The sequence below is a fragment of the Eleginops maclovinus genome, chromosome 5 (genome assembly GCF_036324505.1).
Source record: "Eleginops maclovinus isolate JMC-PN-2008 ecotype Puerto Natales chromosome 5, JC_Emac_rtc_rv5, whole genome shotgun sequence".
In the NCBI taxonomy this organism is placed as follows: domain Eukaryota; kingdom Metazoa; phylum Chordata; class Actinopteri; order Perciformes; family Eleginopidae; genus Eleginops; species Eleginops maclovinus.
Genome location: NC_086353.1, coordinates 14,837,075 through 14,857,600, shown reverse-complemented (window position 1 = coordinate 14,857,600; position 20,526 = coordinate 14,837,075). Strand labels below are relative to the sequence as shown.

The 20,526-nt window shown below is 38.4% G+C and overlaps 2 protein-coding genes across 2 annotated transcripts in view; one reads left to right on the top strand and one right to left on the bottom strand.

Annotated features, from left to right (window-relative positions):
• The window catches only part of ctnna2 (catenin (cadherin-associated protein), alpha 2), a 256,736-nt gene that overhangs the window by 92,914 nt on the left and 143,296 nt on the right, over positions 1-20,526 (bottom strand). The gene's annotated exons all lie outside the window — the stretch shown is intronic.
• lrrtm1 (leucine rich repeat transmembrane neuronal 1) lies at positions 6,160-12,069 on the top strand. The gene has a single exon (XM_063882983.1). The coding sequence runs from the start codon at positions 7,252-7,254 to the stop codon at positions 8,827-8,829; it is 1,578 nt and encodes a 525-aa protein (XP_063739053.1). The 5' UTR covers positions 6,160-7,251; the 3' UTR covers positions 8,830-12,069.

Sequence of the window (20,526 nt, the reverse complement as noted above, 5' to 3'; positions counted from 1 at the left end):
ACATAGCTGGAAGCGATTTAGACCCCTATTAATTCTGTCATTCACAGAGGAGAGGAAATGTTATGCTTTGGTGATCTTTCATCCTTCTTTACTTTTGCTCATGGTGTGGTTGGAAATGGTGAAATGTTTTCTTTAAGTTGGGAAGGAACTTTGCCACCAGGGATTTCAGAAACCTTTGGGTCTTGTTCGCTAGTGATGATACAGTATGATGGAGAAGATATCTAAAATTGTCTGTTGCAGCTTCAGCATTATTGCATATCAGTCTGCGGTGTTGCAGAAAAAAAACATATCTATCTATTTGCCAATCAACCCTTTTCCCTTTATATTAACCAAATGTAACTGACTCTAAGTCATTATTTTCAGCGGTGTCCCAATTCTTTCTGCATCTCCTTTGTCATATACACAGCATATAGATTCATGTCAAACTGTCTGCTGTCCTTCATATGGCAAATACTCTTCCTGCAGCAATGGGGAGAAAGGGTTCAGAGGCCAGGTTACCCTTTAACCTAACATTACAATGGAGCTTTGGCGTCTGATACGCATTCATCTGCCTGGTATGTTTGCAGAGAACAGTGCAACACATTAAAGAAAAAGGACCAGTTCTTTGGTCAAAACACAGTGTCAATTAAAATAATTTGTTCATGTGTGTTCAAGGCAGCAGGGAGGCCACAACTGAAGCTTAGTAAATATGGGGTATGGACGGAAGCATTCCTGAGAGTTTAAGTTATTTGAAGACTGAGAGAGCAAAGGGCTTCAGTGGAGACATGATCACTGAAACTGGGAAATACAAAAGAGCCTGGCCTAGAGAATGTGGATTTATATTTACTATTATCGTCAAAGTAATTTCTGGGTTTTAAGAAAACGGGTTCCTATCCAAAGTCCAGTCTGTAGTATTTTATTGATTTGTTAAAGTGTTCCAACAGTAGTCCAACAGCAATCACAGCTAGAAAAACTTAGCATAGAAAAAGGTGAAGAGCTCAAGCTGATATGAATGATGGCATGAAATAAACATTAGGGGGTTAAACAAATAGAACAAACATTAAGTTAAAGTTTCAAACTTGTTAGGGGCCGGATTGTGTCCAATAAAGAAAGTTGAAACATGTTTTATGTTGGTTGCCCAATTTACACAGTGCAGAGCATTATTTTTGTGGTGGGAAACCAAACATAAAACTAAAGGCGATTTAAGATCATGCTGCTTCCAAAAGCCACCCCCAGATTTATTGGAACACAGTTCATTTCCTTCAAATGATGAAACACACTCTCTTTACTTTCCCCATGTTGGCCTTTTCAGATTCTTAATTTTTTTTTTCTTACTTGATATTTACAGTCTATATGAATATCCTCGTGTGACACCACCACGGACAGCATATCAAAGCTTTGCCAGGCTTCCTTCCATTTGCCTGTATAAATCCTCTATACATACATCAACCCAAACTTTCACCTCTTAAGCCGCAGACATGGGCAAATCATAAAGATACGGCATATTGATTTTTCTGTGTGAGCAGTTGCAGTGCTTACTGAAGCAAAGTTTGTAACACATAAAACATGCTTCAAGGAGTTGTACTCCATAGTGAGAGCCATGTTCCCCCTGTCACATGCTCCAGTGAACTTAATGATGGCATGTTTTTCCAGTTTGATTTCCTGCATTTGCAGTTCATATACCCCCCTTCAAATCATAAGGAGATGGAGATTTTGAGGGAATTTTTTGTATGATGTGAGGGAAACCCAGAGGTATACATACGCAAACCTTCACGTGGCTAATGTCTTCACATGCATGTTTTAGTTGACATATTTCTGAGATAAGACTCTGAGGGTAATAAACAAGAAAAGCCCACGGCTATCTGCATTTATCTTTGAGTTGATTTGCTTTGTTCCTCAGTTCATCCTCAGTTGCTGATTATATAATAGGATTATGTCATCTAAAGTACCAAAGAAGATAGAAAATAAGCAATAAAATGGAAATGCATGAGCTCAATGTTAGCTCTAGGTCCACGTTTCACCCTTTTTAACTGAGAGAAACCTCCATCTACTGGAGGTCACTCTCAATTGCAGATGAAAACATATCTCTTTCCATTTCCCCACCACACCACTGTCAGACACTTTACGGCGAAAGTGAATGCACCGACCCCTACCACAATCTTTGCCCAGCTGCCCATCAACATTATCTCTGCAGCAAGCCAATTAGTCATCATCCGCCTTGTTTTGTTGGGCTCACACAGTCAGGCATCCTCTGATTCAATACATGATTTAAATAATGGGCCTGTAATCATAGATGCTGATAATTTTGAGTCTTATTTGATCCCTCAAATCAATTCAGGCTGCTGACAATACACCACAGCCTCTAACCCTTTTATCATAAAAATGATCCAAGACTATCAGTTAAAATGATCACATAATCAGCTAATGACATTACATCATGCTTTATAGTTTGAAAACTTATCAATGTGCTATACACTATAACATTTCTAATACAATTAGTAAGTCCAGACCAGACTGGTATACAATCTGAACCAATGATTATGTAATGTGTGCTTTTCATTAAACAGGTAAAGCAGTGGTCACATGGGAAATAAGTGAGGGATTGTGATCTTGTCATTGCACCAATCATTATGGCGACTTCATTAAAGTGTTTTTGTTTTCAAGATCAATAACTCACTAAGAGTTTCACAACCACCTGCTATTAAAATGTATAGTGATTATCCACATTACAAAGCATACATATCCATGTTTTCCTCATCAAAAGATACACAAAAGATGAAAATAGGAAAGTACCCTTTTACATCAAATAATTCATCTTGATAAGTTAAATGTTGCACCTCTCTAATGTCTAAAACTGAGCTTTAAAGTTAAAGCTCAAATTGATCATGATATGCTAACAGCAAACGGCACAGTAATCACCCAGTTCATTGTCAAACACTTCCTTTAATCTCACAAACTAAGCAATCACTACTTGTTGAAGGTGACAAAGATCCTGCATGATTTTGTTGATACTTTGTTTTATCGTTTGATATGAAAAATGACCATATTCAAACAAAGACCCTTAACTGAAAGCGGATGATTTATGGCAACGGGAAGAAAATGAAGGTTACTTAAAGGTTACTTTAAGTAACCTTCATTTTAACAAATCCATATCCTTATCAGCCATCATTCTGTATTGTAGCTGTATCTGTTTACCTGACTTTGTTCATGTGAGTGTATCAGTAGACATGTGCGCTACACATACACACACTTTCATTCACACTTGTGCTGACCTTAACTGCAAAGCATGGAGCCAAAGCTCTTAAAGTCTTAAAACTGATGGCCTGGATACCCTCATCTCCTGTTCGCTGTGTCAAGTCATTATAGTGCACCGAGTCATTAGCTGATGGTGTAGTCATCCATTACAGCTAAGAGGGAATATAGCAAAAGCAAAGCAGATGATTCCAACTTCAAAATGTCCAGATCATGTGAAGGACGATTTGTCTTTCTTTACCATCGGTGCTCAATATATCTTTGTCACTGTCCCACTGTCACTGAGTTCCCCAGTGATCAGGGGAGAATTACACATGTCTGTATGACACGGTAGTTCTAGCTAATATTTGCATACCAAATACAAAATGTTCACTCCCACTTAATTAACATTATATAAATGATGGAGATTCAACTTTTCCATGAATTGCAAATCACATAACAAGCAAGATAAAATCAAAAGAAAAATCACATTTGAAAAAAAAAGAAATCTGACATCTGATTATTTTTATTAAAAGTAGCATCAGTGCAATAGCTGTCAGGCGTGCTACTGTAATATAAATGCACATAACTTTTTTGTGAATATTGTGAAATCCCTAGTTGCCATCACAGTATTTTAGGTAAGCTGTCGAGTGTCAGACAGGGTCAGTACAAAGTACAGGGCTGTTAGGTAATTGCGGTTCCTTCGTATAATTATTGTAATCAAATAGAGAGCATAAACTCCCCCTATGTTTCCCTAGATGCAGCAAGATCATTCTGAACTGATTTTCACTCTGTTTAAAACTGAACAACTGATGTCAGATAAACAATAGCAAATAAATAAACAAAGAACAAATGATAACGTTGAGAAAAAAAAAAGGAAAACAAAAATATATAAATATAAATATATATATATATATATATACTGTTTAGAGATGAGTATTAAGCTTTGGGTCAGAACCAAATACAAATGGAGCCTATTATATTTAGTAGCATTTTTTCTCGCCCTCTACTGTGCAGCATTCAAAAGAATTTGCCAATATGTTGGCTTGTGTGTTCCCGCCCGGAATTGCGTAATCCAATAAGATATCGGCAGATGTATTCAGTGATTAGAATACAGCCAACAACAAACATCTTCTAATCTATATTATTTTTCATCAAGGCTCGGTCAGAAACAGCTTAACATATTGGTTGTTTAACAGTCAGAAAAAAGCCTGATGTGTTGTTTCATCATTGTGTTTAAGACAGGGTGGGAATTGTTTTCGTTTGATGAAATGCTGTCTAATCTCCAAAACAACACTCTAAGGGCAACTCTCCTGCTTTAGAACTTGTTATATTTTACTCTTAGATCCACAAATTACATTTACAGAGTCAAAACAATCTTAGATATGCTTGTAAATAAAGCAAATAATAACTTGTAGAAGGCAGTGTCTCAACCATTTAGCTGTTTTAAAAATAATGCCAATGTAACACTACCAACTCTATCAAAAACATTGACGATGCAGCAGTTGACAGCCAAAGTAGAATGCACAGAACAAGTGACAGTGAACATCCTTCGAAACATCACTCAAAACACCTGAGGTTAGACCTTTAATCAGTTTAGCCCAATTTGATTTACTACGTAATGGGAATGATGGATTAGGATCTTTTATGTAACACTTCTTTGAATATTTAATAACTGTAAAATGCTCTGAACTATAAATTGTATTATTAATATCATAAGATCTACTGAAAACTACATGGAGTTCCCTAGAAGCAGCAACCCAGATATTAGAAAAACAAAGTATATTCTTATTTGTCAAGTTGGAAAGTAAGAAAAACATATTGCTTCTTTGCGAACAATACAGATTGTAATTTTCAAATATTGGCTGGTTAAAAACTTGGCTGATATGAGGAATGTAAGACACTGTCACAGCTCATTGTCTTTGAAAATTAATACTAGAACAATGACAAGGCCATGAGTGATTCCAGAGAAATGCAAAGCAAGGCGAGGGCAGACCTTCAGAGAAGAGTATCTATGTTATAGCTTAATGCTAATATTATGTGGCAAGCAATTACATCTGTATTCAGAATGGATAGCGTGGCCATAATTGACAATGACATAGAATGCATGGCAACAGGACAGTTTGATCAAATGAAGAATGTCATACTCCGGTCTTGATTCACTCTATTCTAGCCTTTAAAGTTGGCAAGGCTAAGCAATGAATATCAATAGACAGAGATTGATTCATAACACAAAGTCATATTTAAAAAGCATTGGACATAAAATGATGAGTACATTTAAATTATACAATCATTACTGAAAGTATTACTTTTGTGTGGTTTGTGAATACAGCTGTGATCTCGATGCAGAATATGGTGAATCATAATTATATTCTTTCCTCCTTTTTTGTTCTTCCATATGTGGACTTATCTGATTGGTAATATACATGCAAATGGTTTTCTGTTTAATGGGTGGAACTAACCTAGTTCATCCTTTTTTTTCATTGGGTGAATATTATTTAGCAACTCTGAAATTAGAAAAAATGCTTTCTCACAGCAACGTCAAAGGGGCAGACGTTATATGGCCCAATTCATTATAGTCAGTTGAGGAGGAGGGAGGGAGAGAGAGAAAGATAAAGAGTAAGGAAGAGAGAGAGGGGTGGGGGTGGGTTTCATTAAAGCTCCTGGTTTAAGCCCAGCCCATTCTGAATATGTAAATGTCTCAGGCAAATAAAAAAATAAAAAAAACACAGCAAGAGGAAAGCGACAAGGGAAGAGGGGGGAGAGAGAGAGAGAGAGAGAGAGAGAGAGAGAGAGAGAGAGAGAGAGAGAGAGAGAGATAAAGAGGAAGGGGGGCAGCATGAAAAAGTGAGTGAGCGATCAAGGGAAAAGAGAGCAAGAGAGTGAGGGAAAGAGAGCGAGCACTCTGAATTGTGAGTGGCTTACGACACTCAGTGAACAGAAGGTGCTTCTGCATGCGCTGTCAGTGTACGGCTCTGCTGCAAGGGATTGCGCGCTCCTTTGCTTCCCACATTTACCGCCCCTGCCTGCCTACCAGCACCAGCCTTCAGCAGCCTCATTCAGCTGGCTGAGAAAACACCCGGAGAGTGCATGAAAACTGCAAGCCACGGGGGATGCAAGCGGCTTTTTAACCAAGATGAGCCACTGAGATGACAAGGAATACTGTTACACAAGACAACAGTGAACAGGGTTCACCTCTTTAAATCCTTTTTTTTTTTTCCTGCATTCGTCACTGAAAGCATGATTACCCGCTTGAATGGATTTAAACCTTACAAGTCAGTGATTGCTCCCAGAGATGGACGATAATATGTGTTGACAGATCGTCTGAAACTTAAGCAGGAAGGGGAGGAGAAAAGAGCAAGACAGATATTTGAAAATATATTGCCTTGGTCATTTTTTTCTCCTACTGGCTGTCTCTTCTTCCCTCTGATCATTGCAGCAGAGGACTGCGGAGGAGCCGAAGAGACAGAGCTCATGCATGCAGACAGGGGAACTTGCACTTCCTACCATCTAGCTGAAAGCTACTTGGATTCGTTCTCTTTCTGGCTCTTTCACTTGAGGAGAACTAAGACATTGTAAGCCTGCCAAGGATCTGGTGTCCACTGAAAAGAGAGAAGGGAGGGGGGGGAGAATTTGTACCACAGTGGGGTCTTTTTTAGATTCGCACATAATTAGTGTTGGGGCACAAAGCGAGTCGCTGAATGGAGATTGTCAGCTTTTGGATAGGGGTGAGTAGGAATCTTTTCAAATAAGATCGGTCAATGAGGACAATTTTTTTTTCTTCATCTCCTCTACTCTCCACCCACTGCTTGATATCTAATATAGGCAAATAGACTTGCCCTTTATCTTTTGCATTTTTGACAGAGATTCCCTTGGTTGACAAATTAAAATAAATATAGTCACCGTCTACAGCTGAAAAACTAAATCGGAACAAAGCAGATTATTATTAAATATGATGAGACAAATATGATGTAATAGGTGCAAAAAACAATATCCAGAGTGGATCAATGGACATTTTCTCAGAGACATCCCTGGATATTTATGCTAATGGATTTCCTTCTAATTGGACTGTACTTAAAGTGGCCACTGAAGAAGCCCCCTGGGTTGATACTGTGTTTATTGGGAATATTTCTCAGAACGGTTCCCTTGGTAGAGGGGGTTTGTCCAAGGCTGTGCCGCTGCGACAGCAAGCTGCTGTACTGCGAGGGGCTCAACCTCACAGACATTCCCCGCAATCTGAGCAGTGCCATGGGGCTGTCCATGAGAGAGAACAACCTGACCGAGCTGCGTGAAGGCCAAATGGTAGGTCTGTCACAGCTCACCTGGCTCTACTTAGATCACAACAACATTGACATTGTAGAGGAGGGTGCATTTGACAGGCTAAGACGGGTCAAGGAGTTGGACCTCAGCAGCAACCGGATTGAGAGTCTGCCAAATGGTACCTTCAGGCCCCTCCCAAACCTGCGTATCCTGGACCTGTCATACAACAGGCTGCAGGTACTAGAACCTGACCTGTTCCATGGCCTTAGAAAGCTCACAAACCTGCATTTGCGCTACAATGCTCTCAAGTTTGTGCCAGTGCGGATTTTTCAAGACTGTCGGAGCATGCAGTTTCTGGACTTGGGATACAACCAACTGCAGAGTCTTGCAAGAAACTCCTTCGCTGGCCTCTTCAAGTTGACTGAGCTGCATCTTGAGCACAATGAGCTGGTGAAAGTCAACCTAGCCCATTTTCCTCGCCTCATCTCTTTACGCACTCTGTACATGCACAATAATCGTGCTACAGTTGTTGTCAATACACTGGACTGGACATGGCATTTTTTAGAGAAGATCGACCTGTCAGCCAATGAAATTGAGTACATGGAGCCACATGTTTATGAGAGTGCACCCAACCTCAAGGTGTTGATGCTAGACTCCAATCGGTTGACCTCTGTGGACCAGCGCATCCTGGACTCCTGGTCATCTCTGGACAGCATTACCCTGGCAGGGAATGACTGGGAGTGCAGTCGCAACGTGTGTGCCTTGGCCTCTTGGCTGAGTGCCTTCCAAGGCCAGCGTGACAATTCCCTGCTGTGTTCAAGCCCCGACACCGCACAGGGGGAGGACGTGTTGGATGCTGTCTATGCTTTTCAGCTATGTGAGAATTCCCCAATGGAGGTAAATACAGCAGGCCTGTACCCCTCTACAAGGGATCTGGCCCAGGGCGGATCTGTTTTCCTGGGCCCATTTACTCCAAACCCTTATGAGGGTGAGGGTAGTGAGGTGGTCACCAGTTCTTTCACTGTCACAGTGGGCCATGATGACCTGGAGAGCACCATGCAGATCCACAAGGTTGTGACTGGCACCATGGCACTCATCTTTTCCTTTCTCATCATTGTGCTCATGCTGTATGTGGCATGGAAGTGCTTTCCAGCCGGAATAAGGCAACTGAGGCAATGCTTTAGCAGCCAACGTCGTAAGCAGAAGCAAAAGCAAAGCATGCAGCAGATGGCTGCGATTTCAACGCCGGAGTACTATGTTGACTATAAACCTAACCACATTGAGGGAGCTTTGGTAATCATCAATGAATATGGCTCTTGCACTTGCCAACAGCAACCTTCTCGGGAATGTGAGGTGTGAAACTGCTTTGTGAGTACGTCTTTGCCTGTTGGTCATCTGGATATACAGTAATCCCAGTTGGGATACACTTGGGAGGGGGATATTGCGGGACAGAAGGAATATATATGGATCTTTTTGGACACTTTTTACACAGCGTCTCACTGTGATGTGGAAGAAGTGTGCTTTATGCGGCTGACTATTTTGTGGTGGATTAACTGCTACTGCTATCTACTGCTGATTTGAGGCCACAGGGCATGATGGCTACATGACTCTTGGACCTGTTGATATTCTACAGAAACACAGAGAGGAATACATTGTGGGCACTAAGGATTTTCTTTCATGAGTGGATATTTGAGCTTTAATGTGTCTTTCTACTTCAGGACATTTAATTATTGTTTAAAAAGAAACTGGGGACACACAAAAGAAAAAAAAAGAAAAGATAAAAAACCATTTGTACTATGGTAAACACAATATTTGACAAGCATTTAAAATATATAAAAAAAAGATGTTTAAGTTGGATTCAAAATGTAAAAATAAAACTATGTGTAAAATATGTTAAAAGAAGAAGTGCAAGTGTGGAAAAAATGATTCAAGATAATCTATTTCTTTTGTAAACTACAAAAAATGTTTAAATAAATGAATTGCTATTCACAGTAAACTCATTTGTATGTGAGAAGCCTGTCTGAAGGGATGAATGACAATAGACGCAGTCTTTGCGTTTATGGACTGGAGAGCCATGTCTCTGCAGTGTGTTGAACCAAAAAAAGAAACGGGGAAAACGGGGCAGAGGGATATCTGCATCTCATCTCTAATGTAAAATCCATAGTCTGAATTTTATATCTCTTCTATGTTTTAACTCTCATAATTGTTGTTTTATCATTCACTGTGTTGGCCTGCTATCAGTGTAGTTATTTTACCCCTTCCCATTGCCTATGTGAGGATAGATTCAAATGATCTATTACATTTTAATCTGGTAGCATATTTCCATATTATTACATCACTATTTGTGCACCATGCAAGTAAAGAAAGCAGTGTGTCAAAGATCTAAAGCTATGCCTCTCATTGCTTCTCCCTCTTTGGCTTTCACAGAGGAGTGATGCCTCCTTTCAATGAATCAAGCACACTAAAGGCAATGATCAACAAAACCATGCATTCTCAAATCAAATTACAATTTGAAATTGTATCTGAATCATTGAAGAAAATTATCCAGCAGCTTAAAGGAAGATTTGCACATACAATATTCTTCACTGTGTTTTCATGTAATGTAAAATGTTTGTTCAATACAAGGCCATTTTGAGGTGTATATATATCCTTCTTCCTCTGGTGTTCATTGTGTAAATTAGTGCACTGACAGATGTTGTGTTTCCTGGGTCCTTTGACATGAACAGTATGTTGTGTGAGGTGGGGGAAAGTGAGAGGGAGATGGAGAATCACAACGACTGCATACAGAGGGAACAGACTGCTCTCTAGTGTGCATATTCTCATACTGTGGCTGCATTTTACCTATTGTACACCACATTCAGCAAATCTCCACGGCGAGGGCAACATCAGTATACTGAATTTGCAGCAACCTTTTTGAAAAAATATCAATGCATCAATTTGCAACATTTTTGTGTTATTTTGCGATAAATTAAGATAATGTTTACAACTTGTCAGCAGGAATAAAAATGTTTTAAGAACTCAATGACAATCATTATATAATTAGTTCCGGTAAGAGCAAAACTTTCAAAATCATCAACAACATTGTGGGTACTGTAGGTGTTCTGGGGATCATTGGACAATATGCAACAATGGCTCAGAAAACAGGTAAGAATTTGTTCTCATATGGATTACAATGGTGGAGCTGGTTGTGGTTAAAGAACCTGGACGGATGCACTACCTGAGAAGAAGCACAAGTCCCTCAGGTGATAATGTGTTTGGCAAATGTTTTGCCTTGGGTCAGGATATCTTATCTGTACATATTTAATAATGAGTGGTTCAGAAATTCAATATTTTAAGCTTCAAATGGCAATGATTGGTAAAACCCATACACATGTTTAGAGTATTTGGAACATTTAAAGGAGTGGACAACATTGCAAGCTCTCAAAAATAGTAAATGAAATGTGTTTTGATTTTTGACAAGATATGTCTTTCAAGGGACTGACTACAGGATATACATATCAAAATAACATGTTTCCCTCAAAAAGCTCATAAGATTTATCCTAAAATCTGACCACAGTCTGATCATCCTCATATAAAATATATGCTGGAAATTCAGTTTTTTGCATTTGAATGCACCAAACTATACAACTATTTTCTTATTCCATTCCATAAATATAAGCTGTAGTAAACATGCAATTCATGTTTTTAAATTCAAATAAATGAGGAGTAGAATTTCAACAATAAAAACTAAAATTCCATTAACAAACGAACATGGAATTCATCAATCAATGTTCAAACTTACACTATAATGTATGTATTTTGTTTTTAGTTTTACTTATCTTTACCAATTGCCGCTAAATGTTCAGTTTTTTCTCTGAAACAGCGGTGTTTGACAGTAAGGGAAACATGTATCAGTAAATAACATCCAACCACTTTCTGAGGAACATGTAGGATCAAAAGAAAGCTACAAAGTGAGCAACTTACCCACAATGTACTTCTACATTCTTTGGCTTTTAACAGGTTGGGATTCTCTCAAGAGAAAGACTAAATTAGTAGTAGTGGTAGCGTTCAAGTAACAAAAGCATTACCTCGTTTTTTTTTAGGAAAGACATGTGTGTCAGTGATAATGGCCTTAAGCTGCCATTTGGGATTTACAATCCATTTCTTATTTATGGTTCCAAGGGCGTTCTACTTTAAGACACAACATAGCTGTTAATCATAACCGGCCATATCATGTGAATGCAATGACTGCAATATGTATGTCAGGAAAACATGATGGGGACACAGATTTATTTTCTTCTCCCATCTTCACATCTTGTCTGAAGCTGTTGCCCCCTTTCAGTCCTTCACAGCCCTTAAACATGCACAAAAACCGCTGGGTAAATTTGAGGTTGTGAAGCTTCATTTGTATAAATATTGGATGATGTCTGGAAGACAAGCCAGCACTGGCACCACTATCGATTTCATTTCACTCCTTTCCTGCACAAGCAACCAGGGCAAAAAGTGACGAAGAACGGCTCTAAATATTTAAATTCTTTGAGTCCTGAGGGCTGACGTGAAACTACTTATCTCTATTCCCGTTCACCTTTACCTCCGTTCTCCCTCTTGCGATCTCTGTGCCCATACAACACAGTAAATGTAGAGAAAAACATCAATTCATCTAACTGACAATAGATCACATCTCTGCTTGACCTAAGCCTTGGGTGATAGTTCCCTGAGGGAAGATATGTGCTCTCAGACAGCATCCATTACGAATGCCTTGATTGATGATGCTCAGTAAAAATCAATAAAGATGAGTGGTAACCAAAATGATCGTAGTGATAACAAATGTATTTATCTCTCCCTCACATGTTCACGCGCAAACTGATGGATGATGTTGATATATTTTATTTATATGTAAATCCAGAATTGATTTAGAATATGATAAGTGGTTGACATGGTGATTTGCGAGTGTCTTACACAAATCAGATCACTGTTCAGTTAGTAAAAGAGAGGGAGAATCTACCATTTTTTAAGAGCAGTTGAGCAGGAAAGCGTGACATGTGTTCTGCTCTTTGAAGAGCCGCAGCTGTCTGAGAGCCAGAGGATATGCAGAGGTTTTATGAGCAATTCACATGCTAGTATGTCGGAAGCTATTGGTTTGTAGCGTATGTGTGCACAATTGAGCATGTGGTGTATGTGAATATTCACACTGTGCACATGTGTGGTTGTAATTAAACCCAACGGACCTGAAAAGCATTTGATCTCTAGGACTACATTGTTATGAGGGCCATTCTGAGATGAGAGGTCATCAAAGAAAGATGGATGTAAAGGTAGAGTTACTGACACAAAGAGTAAAGGTCACAACAATGAAATGAGAAAATTCAGAGGGAGAGATGTGAGCCACAAGTGGGGCGTTCTTTACATGAGAACTGGATCTTTCTAAAGGTCAAACACTAACAATGGAGAGACCCTACAGACTCAAGCTATACAAGTAGTTTCTCTCTAAGATCCCCCTGAAACACTTCACTATCATTCAGCAAGCAATTACAACAAAAAATGTCAGATAGTTGAACCTTGTTCGAACAGCTAATTGATAAATAAAACAGCATGATCGCAACTGTATTACACAAAAACAACAATAGAAACGGTTAACTAAAATGCCGTATGAATGCTTATGCCACCATGGCTGCATGTACACTATTGCGTGAAAAGTGGTGTATGTGTGAGTCAGTGACAATACATCACTCTGCAGATCCCTGGGAAACAGCTTGCATCCCAACCTGCAGCGAGCTGAGCCCTTAGAGACCCAAACAAATCCTTAAAAAATAAATTAACCTCGCTTCCTGTGAGGGGTATTGATCGGGCAACATTCTGCCATCTCATTGGGACTAGGACTGTGCTGCATAATAAACACTTAACACCCCCTCATAACCGGATGGAGAGCTAAATCATGGGTGGCAGCATGTACTGCAGTAAGCTGAAAGGAGCTGGTGATGACTAATGACAATGAGTGGGTGGCTTTCACTGCTTCTTTTATAAACAGGTGGGTTATCCGGATCAATATTCTAATCATCATCAACATTATCTTTGAAACCAAAACCTCTGACACAACATTTTCTTGTTGGTTGTACATTCCATTCTCTTCTTCCTCCCAAATGCTGTTGTTTTAAATGATTTTACTGCACCGCATTCAAAGAAGCCACTAACATTCCTGGCATAATATTAATATATATGCAAGCTAGTGACTTATTAAGAGAGGGAAGCAAATGGAAATTTCCATTACACATTATAGATCTCCTTTTAAATAACATACTGTATTTAAAACAAAGGGAAGTTTATACTCTACTAGTCTACCCTCCCCTCATATAAAACTGACAACTTTACTAAACACACGGGTCCAATAGGCCACTATACATTCATTAACCAGGCTTTCAATGCAGGTAACCTATAGCTCTATACACCCACTGCCTCATTTACATTCACAATACCCAGGCATCACTGAATTAATAATACTAATTATGGGGTCATTATTATGGCCTACATTCAGAACTGTAAGATAGAGCAGGGTTGGCTGCTGAGGAGAGGGATGGTGGTTAGAGAATGGGGGCAAGGTTGGCAGCGGGTGAAATGAACACAAGGATTCATTATTATCATTATTAATTGTATTATTATACTTGTAGTGGGTGGTAGCAGTAGCAGTGTCTTTCGAGCGTTTTTGTGTCATCTTTTTTGCTATTGCTAAGGTGGATTAGCCCACTTTTTTATTGCACTTAACATTAAACATCAGGGTCAGTCAGTGAGATAACACATGGCACCAGCTGTGCCTGCATCTCAGGCTCCATGTTAAGGGTATGAGAGCAGATGTGGGTCAATGCCTAATTTTCAGCATTATGTATTAGTATTATGGTGGCTGAACTACAAAGCTTCATCCTGAACAGGAGATCAGATTTTCTATTTATGCATTATATTCTAGATACCTTTACAGATAGACCTTTGGGAGGAGATTTAAAAGGAATCCAAGATAATTTAGGCCAACACGATTAAAAATCTGTTTTTCTGTTTACACCTCAGGTCTTTATAGTTGTTGCATGTTTGAATATCATTTTTAATCTATTGCTCGTGTGTCAAAAGTCATACACATATGTCTATAGGCAAGTGTAACACACACTGTACCCCAGCACACATACAAGACAAAAAGCTCTCAACAAAACGTATAGATGTGATTTCAACAACTAGGAACTATACAGGCATATTACACTATTCTGTGCAGAATAAAAACTCTGTTCAGAAACACTGTTCTTATGGAATAAACTTGAGTAAACATGTGTTGCCGCATTTTCCACTACAATAATAAAAAAATATGATCAAAGCATCAGAAAGAAACTATGTAAATGAGTGTGTCCAGATCGCAAATGGGCTCATTCAAAAGTATCAAACTATATCCATCTGCAAATGGTGTACCTTTGAATGTACAAAGCCAGTCAAAGACATATTGTAATACTAATTGAAAAGACATATGCACATTTCACTATAAACCAATATTCTGTATCATGTTTTGTGTAGATCAATATCAATACACATACAGTGACTACTATATTTTTTCTAAGATGGCTGTAAGAAAAAGCAAGAATATGAAGTAACAATAAGAAATACAAATAGAACATATTTTTTATAAATAACATTATGGAGTCTCACAGGCCAGACTCGGGGGACATCGTGGCCTTTTCAATACCTATACATTAAACTGCACTGTATGGATGTATTAATTCACCTATTGTGATTCATTTTGCTAATGTGTGCACTAGCGGCTTTGAAAGACTCATACTAACAAAATGGTAAATGACAAAGAAATGAAAACTGGGGACTGATTTCAAACAAAGCCTTTGAGTCCTCTCCAGTTGATTACTGTGAAGCCCTTTACTCAACAGACATACATCAGCTCAACTTCTCAGCATTAATGGTACATGAGTCATCAGGACATCCGCATTATGTTTCATTAATCATCGTTAGATCACTTCAAATGAAACTGAATCCAAAACAACACTTTGATTAAGCGTTTCAAAGGTACAGCACGGAACGTCTGTAGGAGCTTCTTTTGAATAAAAAGTTAACACAAGTTAAGTGAAGTAAAAATAGACAGCATTTATCATTTCCCATTTATCTGATCAGTGTCAGGATGAATAAATGCTATTCTACCCACTCTCCTTGCTCCCTCTCTCTTCCCTATCTGAGGGCAGATTGGCATCTCTCCAGTAGCCAATGAGATGGGCTGCATAAATGGCATTGCCCCATTCTCCAAGTGTCAGCAGAGCAAAGAGAATATGTTCAATGTTTACCAAACCATTGAGCCAAAATGCATCCCTAGTGCAACAAGGAAGTTAAGATGCATTTTGGAAAGCGTATGCAATGTGACAGTGAGTGCATATGAATGCTCATCCAGCGCAGAGGCTAAAACATAAATATAACAGATAGACTTACCTGTCGTATTTAATGCAAGGAAGAAGACCAATGGATCCAGAAAGAATGCCAAAAGAGAGATAAGAACAGAAAAAGAAAAGGTTTGTTAGAATATATATTTTCTGCTTCTTTTTTTGTCTTACAGTCTTCATCACAAACATCTTCCATAATACAGTTGTTCAACTGTAAATATGTGTTCATTCTTTTATGAACCTTTTTTCCAAGAAAACAGTGTAACATACAAAAAAAGTGTGTTTGCATTGCATAAACCAGAGAGCCAGCATAACCATTGTTAAACTGGAGGTTTGTTTAATGTCTAATGTGTGATAGCAATCCTGGCTGACAGCGGGAAAAAAAATGAAGGTCAAAAAGATGACCTTTTATTGGAAAACTGTGCTGGCAAAATGCTGACGGTGACATAGTCATCCTTCTCTGCTAACAATAGAGCACAGCATCAAAAGTCTATATGAGTTTATAACTAACACTATGATGATTTTTATTTGTTCCTTCTGTTCAAAGAACCAAAGACACATTTTGACAATGGTTGACAATAAATATGTATTATATTATCTTATGTTGGTTCTGTCCCAACTAGGGTTATGGGTTATGGTGATCACACTATTGCTATAACATCTTCAAACAAACTAAGAAGAGCACATTACCTGAAGTAAGTACACTTTTTAAAACATTTATTTGAATACAACGTTATCCTGTTTACCTTTTGTATTGGTGTTGAATAAAAACGATTTGTTGTCGATCAAAACAGTGGAAGAAACAAAATAAACGTAGAACGTCTTTGCATGTTTTATCTCTCTTATATAGTGAGATGAATGGAATTCACCTTCAAGGGTTGCAATATTGACGATGCCATCTTCCAAAAAAGAGAGACATTGAAAACAGCCTCTGAATTACTAATCATTAGGTATAATAGGAATCTGCCCACGATGTCAATCATCCATGAATGTGTTAACTGCAATGATTTACAGTATACAGTATATATCATCTCAAGTCAATTTGCCAGCTGGAGATCAATCCTATCGTATCTATGGTGTGATGTACGCACATATTCCTTCTTTCCAATGTACACATTCTATTTCATCGTGGATGAGACGGATGGATATGTGAGATGAAATATAAATATGAGAAACAGAAATGCCTGATTGTGGGGGAACTGAAAAAAAAGAGAGCTTTTCTGTTTTTGTGGTATAAAGGCTTTCGGACTCAATAACTGAATGAATGAATAAATGAATGAATGAAAGAGATACACAGTAAATGAATGATCAATGACAGCCATGCAATATAAGTCTGCATTTCTAACACTATGCCATTATGTTTCCTTTATGCTGTTTTAGATTTGAGAGTCCCCAATACACCCGCAGGCTCTCATAATTATGTTGGAAAATGAACCCAATAACTTAAAAAAAAAAGAACCTAATAACTTTTGAACAAAATACATTTACAATCAGATCACTGAAGCTAATGTCTTGTGACAGGGATATTGCTTTTAGTTAATGTGTTAGAAATTTCAATTGACTCCAGTGTCTCAGCAAGTATATTAATGACAAATGAGAACACATCTAATTGCATCGTGAATGACTGGAATAGGTTTAATTCAAAAATAAATGCGCCATTGTTTGTCATTTTTGGTGTGCCTTTTTTGTTGTTCATTTACCGCACAAACTTGAAGATTGCCTGGTAAATCCCTAATGGCCAGCTGAACTGTGGGAGTGCAGGAAAAGAGAAATAATAGGTGCTAAAAAGTCATAAAAACACATACGGTACATGTACACTGTCAACTCTAGAAATGTCCTGCGACAATGTTCATTGACATTTGAAGAAAAAAATACAAAGAAGGACGACAAGAAACACAGGTTTAAGGAAATGAAAAGAGATTGAAATCTCACATATTGCAGCTTCAAGCATTACAGTTACCTGAACACAACAATGACAGGCATGCAGGTCTGTGTTTACTTCTGCAGCTGCGTTAACATTATGGAACTCAGCCATTTTCAAAGGACTTAATAAAGTGTGGCATTATAACATATGAGTGTTCCGAAAATTAAATATTGGGATGGATACTTTGTGTTGAAAGTATGTATAGAAAAAAATCCTCAAAATGCAAAGATCTGTTCAACAGTATTCGCTAACTGTACTTACAAAGAAAATGAATTGAAGAAGACCAAACCCATTCATGTTGGGCAATCCGTTGTAGTTCGTTAAATGAACATGCAAGTAGACATAGAGTAACTCAAAAATGCTAATATGCTAAAGTCAAGATATCTACACAATTATTTGGGATAATACTAGATGAAATAATTGTATTATTTTCAATTTACAGATTCAAAACAACCCAACGACGATTGTATACTGACAATTTACTCAAGCAGTGTGCCATTGACAATTTGGAAACAATCCAGTTGCTTTTGATGTAGATGTAGTACCTAGGACTGGACTTGGATTGGACTATTGCTTGTTGTTTATATGTGTAAGACCTTGTTTTTAATAGGTTAGACTTTGAACAAGATTAGCAAGGTTAGACTTTAAAACCTAATCCCTGCGAGTGTTACAAATAAAAGGGATTTAGGATGTCTTTACACAGCTCTGCTTCATGTGTTTTTAACAATTCTGCCCACCATAATCCATTAAGTGTCAACTTCACTAACATTAATTCAATCATTCTCATAATCAAAATGGTTGCTCTGAGCTCCTGCTGCGGGGCTTAGTGATGGTGTGTGAAGAAGGAAAAGGCACATTAAAATGGGCTGGAGCATGCAATCCCCCAAAAAGGCATTTGCTGCGCTCTGCATGCACCAAGGACATGCAACAGTAAGGTCAGGATCAAACAACGGCAGAATACTGAATAAGTCAGCCTCCTGGGCTGGGATTCCTGGATTCAGCTCATCCCCCCCTCGTCCAATGGTAAAATGTCTGATCGCTCTAGATACGCTGTCCCTGAAGGTTTGCTGAAAACTTCCAACATGCAGCGCAATCTGATGTGCAAGCAGGCGTATGCTCATCAAAGCAAAACAAGCTGTACTGTCTACATGTGCGTATGAAATAATTGACTACATAATTCTAAGGTGAATTTCCCCCATCCACACACTCAATTGTTCCACTTTTACAAGAGCTTCTACTGTTATTCTTTAGCCACAACAAAAATAACCCAAAACACAACCAAGGAGCTTTATATATACAAAATACTGTTACAAAAACAAGCAATACATGAAATGCTCGCTCTGCCTTTATTCTGAGAAACCTGAACAGGCAGGGGCCTTGGAGGCGTCCTTTTACTGTCGCTAGGCAACCACAGAGTCAGCTTCTGTCCAGTGCTTTGCTATGACATCAGTTCATGTAATTGTAATCGCAGGAGAAAAACATTGCATTTTAGTCACGATGCTGCAGAGCCAATTATTGTGATTTTGGTGAATGCTAAAACAGTGGGCAGACACCAATACTGTCTTTTTCTCACCATCCATCTCTACAGCAATAGCTCATATGTTGGTGAAGCCATCCAACAGAAAGCCCAACCTTTGTTGACATTTAATTTGACAGAAGAGAACAAGCTGGGGAGACGTATCTTTTCAGCACAAAGTTTAACACTTTTCAAACTTGGGGCGCTCAGGGTGCATGCAAGGTATGCCTGGTGGATAAAAGTGAGGTGCATTGATGCATAAGCAGCATACAAAATCTCTCAGATCCAGCAAAACAAATGGAAAAGGGCAGCATTCACTTCAAAACACCTGCTTTGCCGGCTCACTGCTTCAACCACAGTTAAATTCAGTCAGTACTTAAAGCAATGGTTTGTCAGCACATTTTACATTTGTAATCTAACCTGCGATGAGTACATATGTCAGAAAACACCTAGTTGAAGATTAATACGTGTTAAAAAAGCAAAGACAGTTATATTAACAATAGTGCAGATCACAATGTACTGTGTTGAATGCGAGCAATACGAATGATAAAAAACAAAACAAAAATCACATCATTTCTGGTGTGGAATTTTTATATGCATGTACCCTTCAGGCAAGTGTTGTTTCCTCCTCCATTGAAATCATGTGGGACTACAATGTGGGAGTGGGAATGAGAGTTGTTGTTTTAAAGCTGGCACTAATGAAACCCATGGGTCTGTAATGACAATGGGAAGATGTTTGATGAGAAAGTATGTGGTCCAGTCTGTGCTCAGTTTTTTTGGCCTTGCATGTGTGTCTGTCTGTGTAGAATCCCAGATCCCCACATAATACAGAAAGAGAGAGATAGTGAAAAAGTACATCCATAACATACAATTTGCTGCACAAAAAACTATTTTACCTGCAGTCATCTTTAATCAATTCATGTTTTGAATGTACCATGACTGAGAAGATATTATTTATTTATTTTGGAACAAAAAAAAGGCACAAACCTTGAAGCACATACCATCTACCAACAGCCTTTTGTGATAAGGTCTATTTGGAAAACTACAGTCCAAAAAGGGAAACTAAACTATTTTATTATAAAAAAATCTTCATTTAATCTGACCAAGTGTACATCGATAAACAACCTACCTTAAACAAACATGTCAAACTACATATTTATCTAACTCTAAAAAATGTAAATATACATTGAAGAAATACTGTAAGTCCCTTTTTAGCAGCAAGTTCT

What these genes read in the sequence shown, in the direction of transcription:
- lrrtm1 (XM_063882983.1), top strand. Translation starts at nt 7,252, where the DNA reads ATGCTAATGGATTTCCTTCTAATTGGACTGTACTTAAAGTGGCCACTG.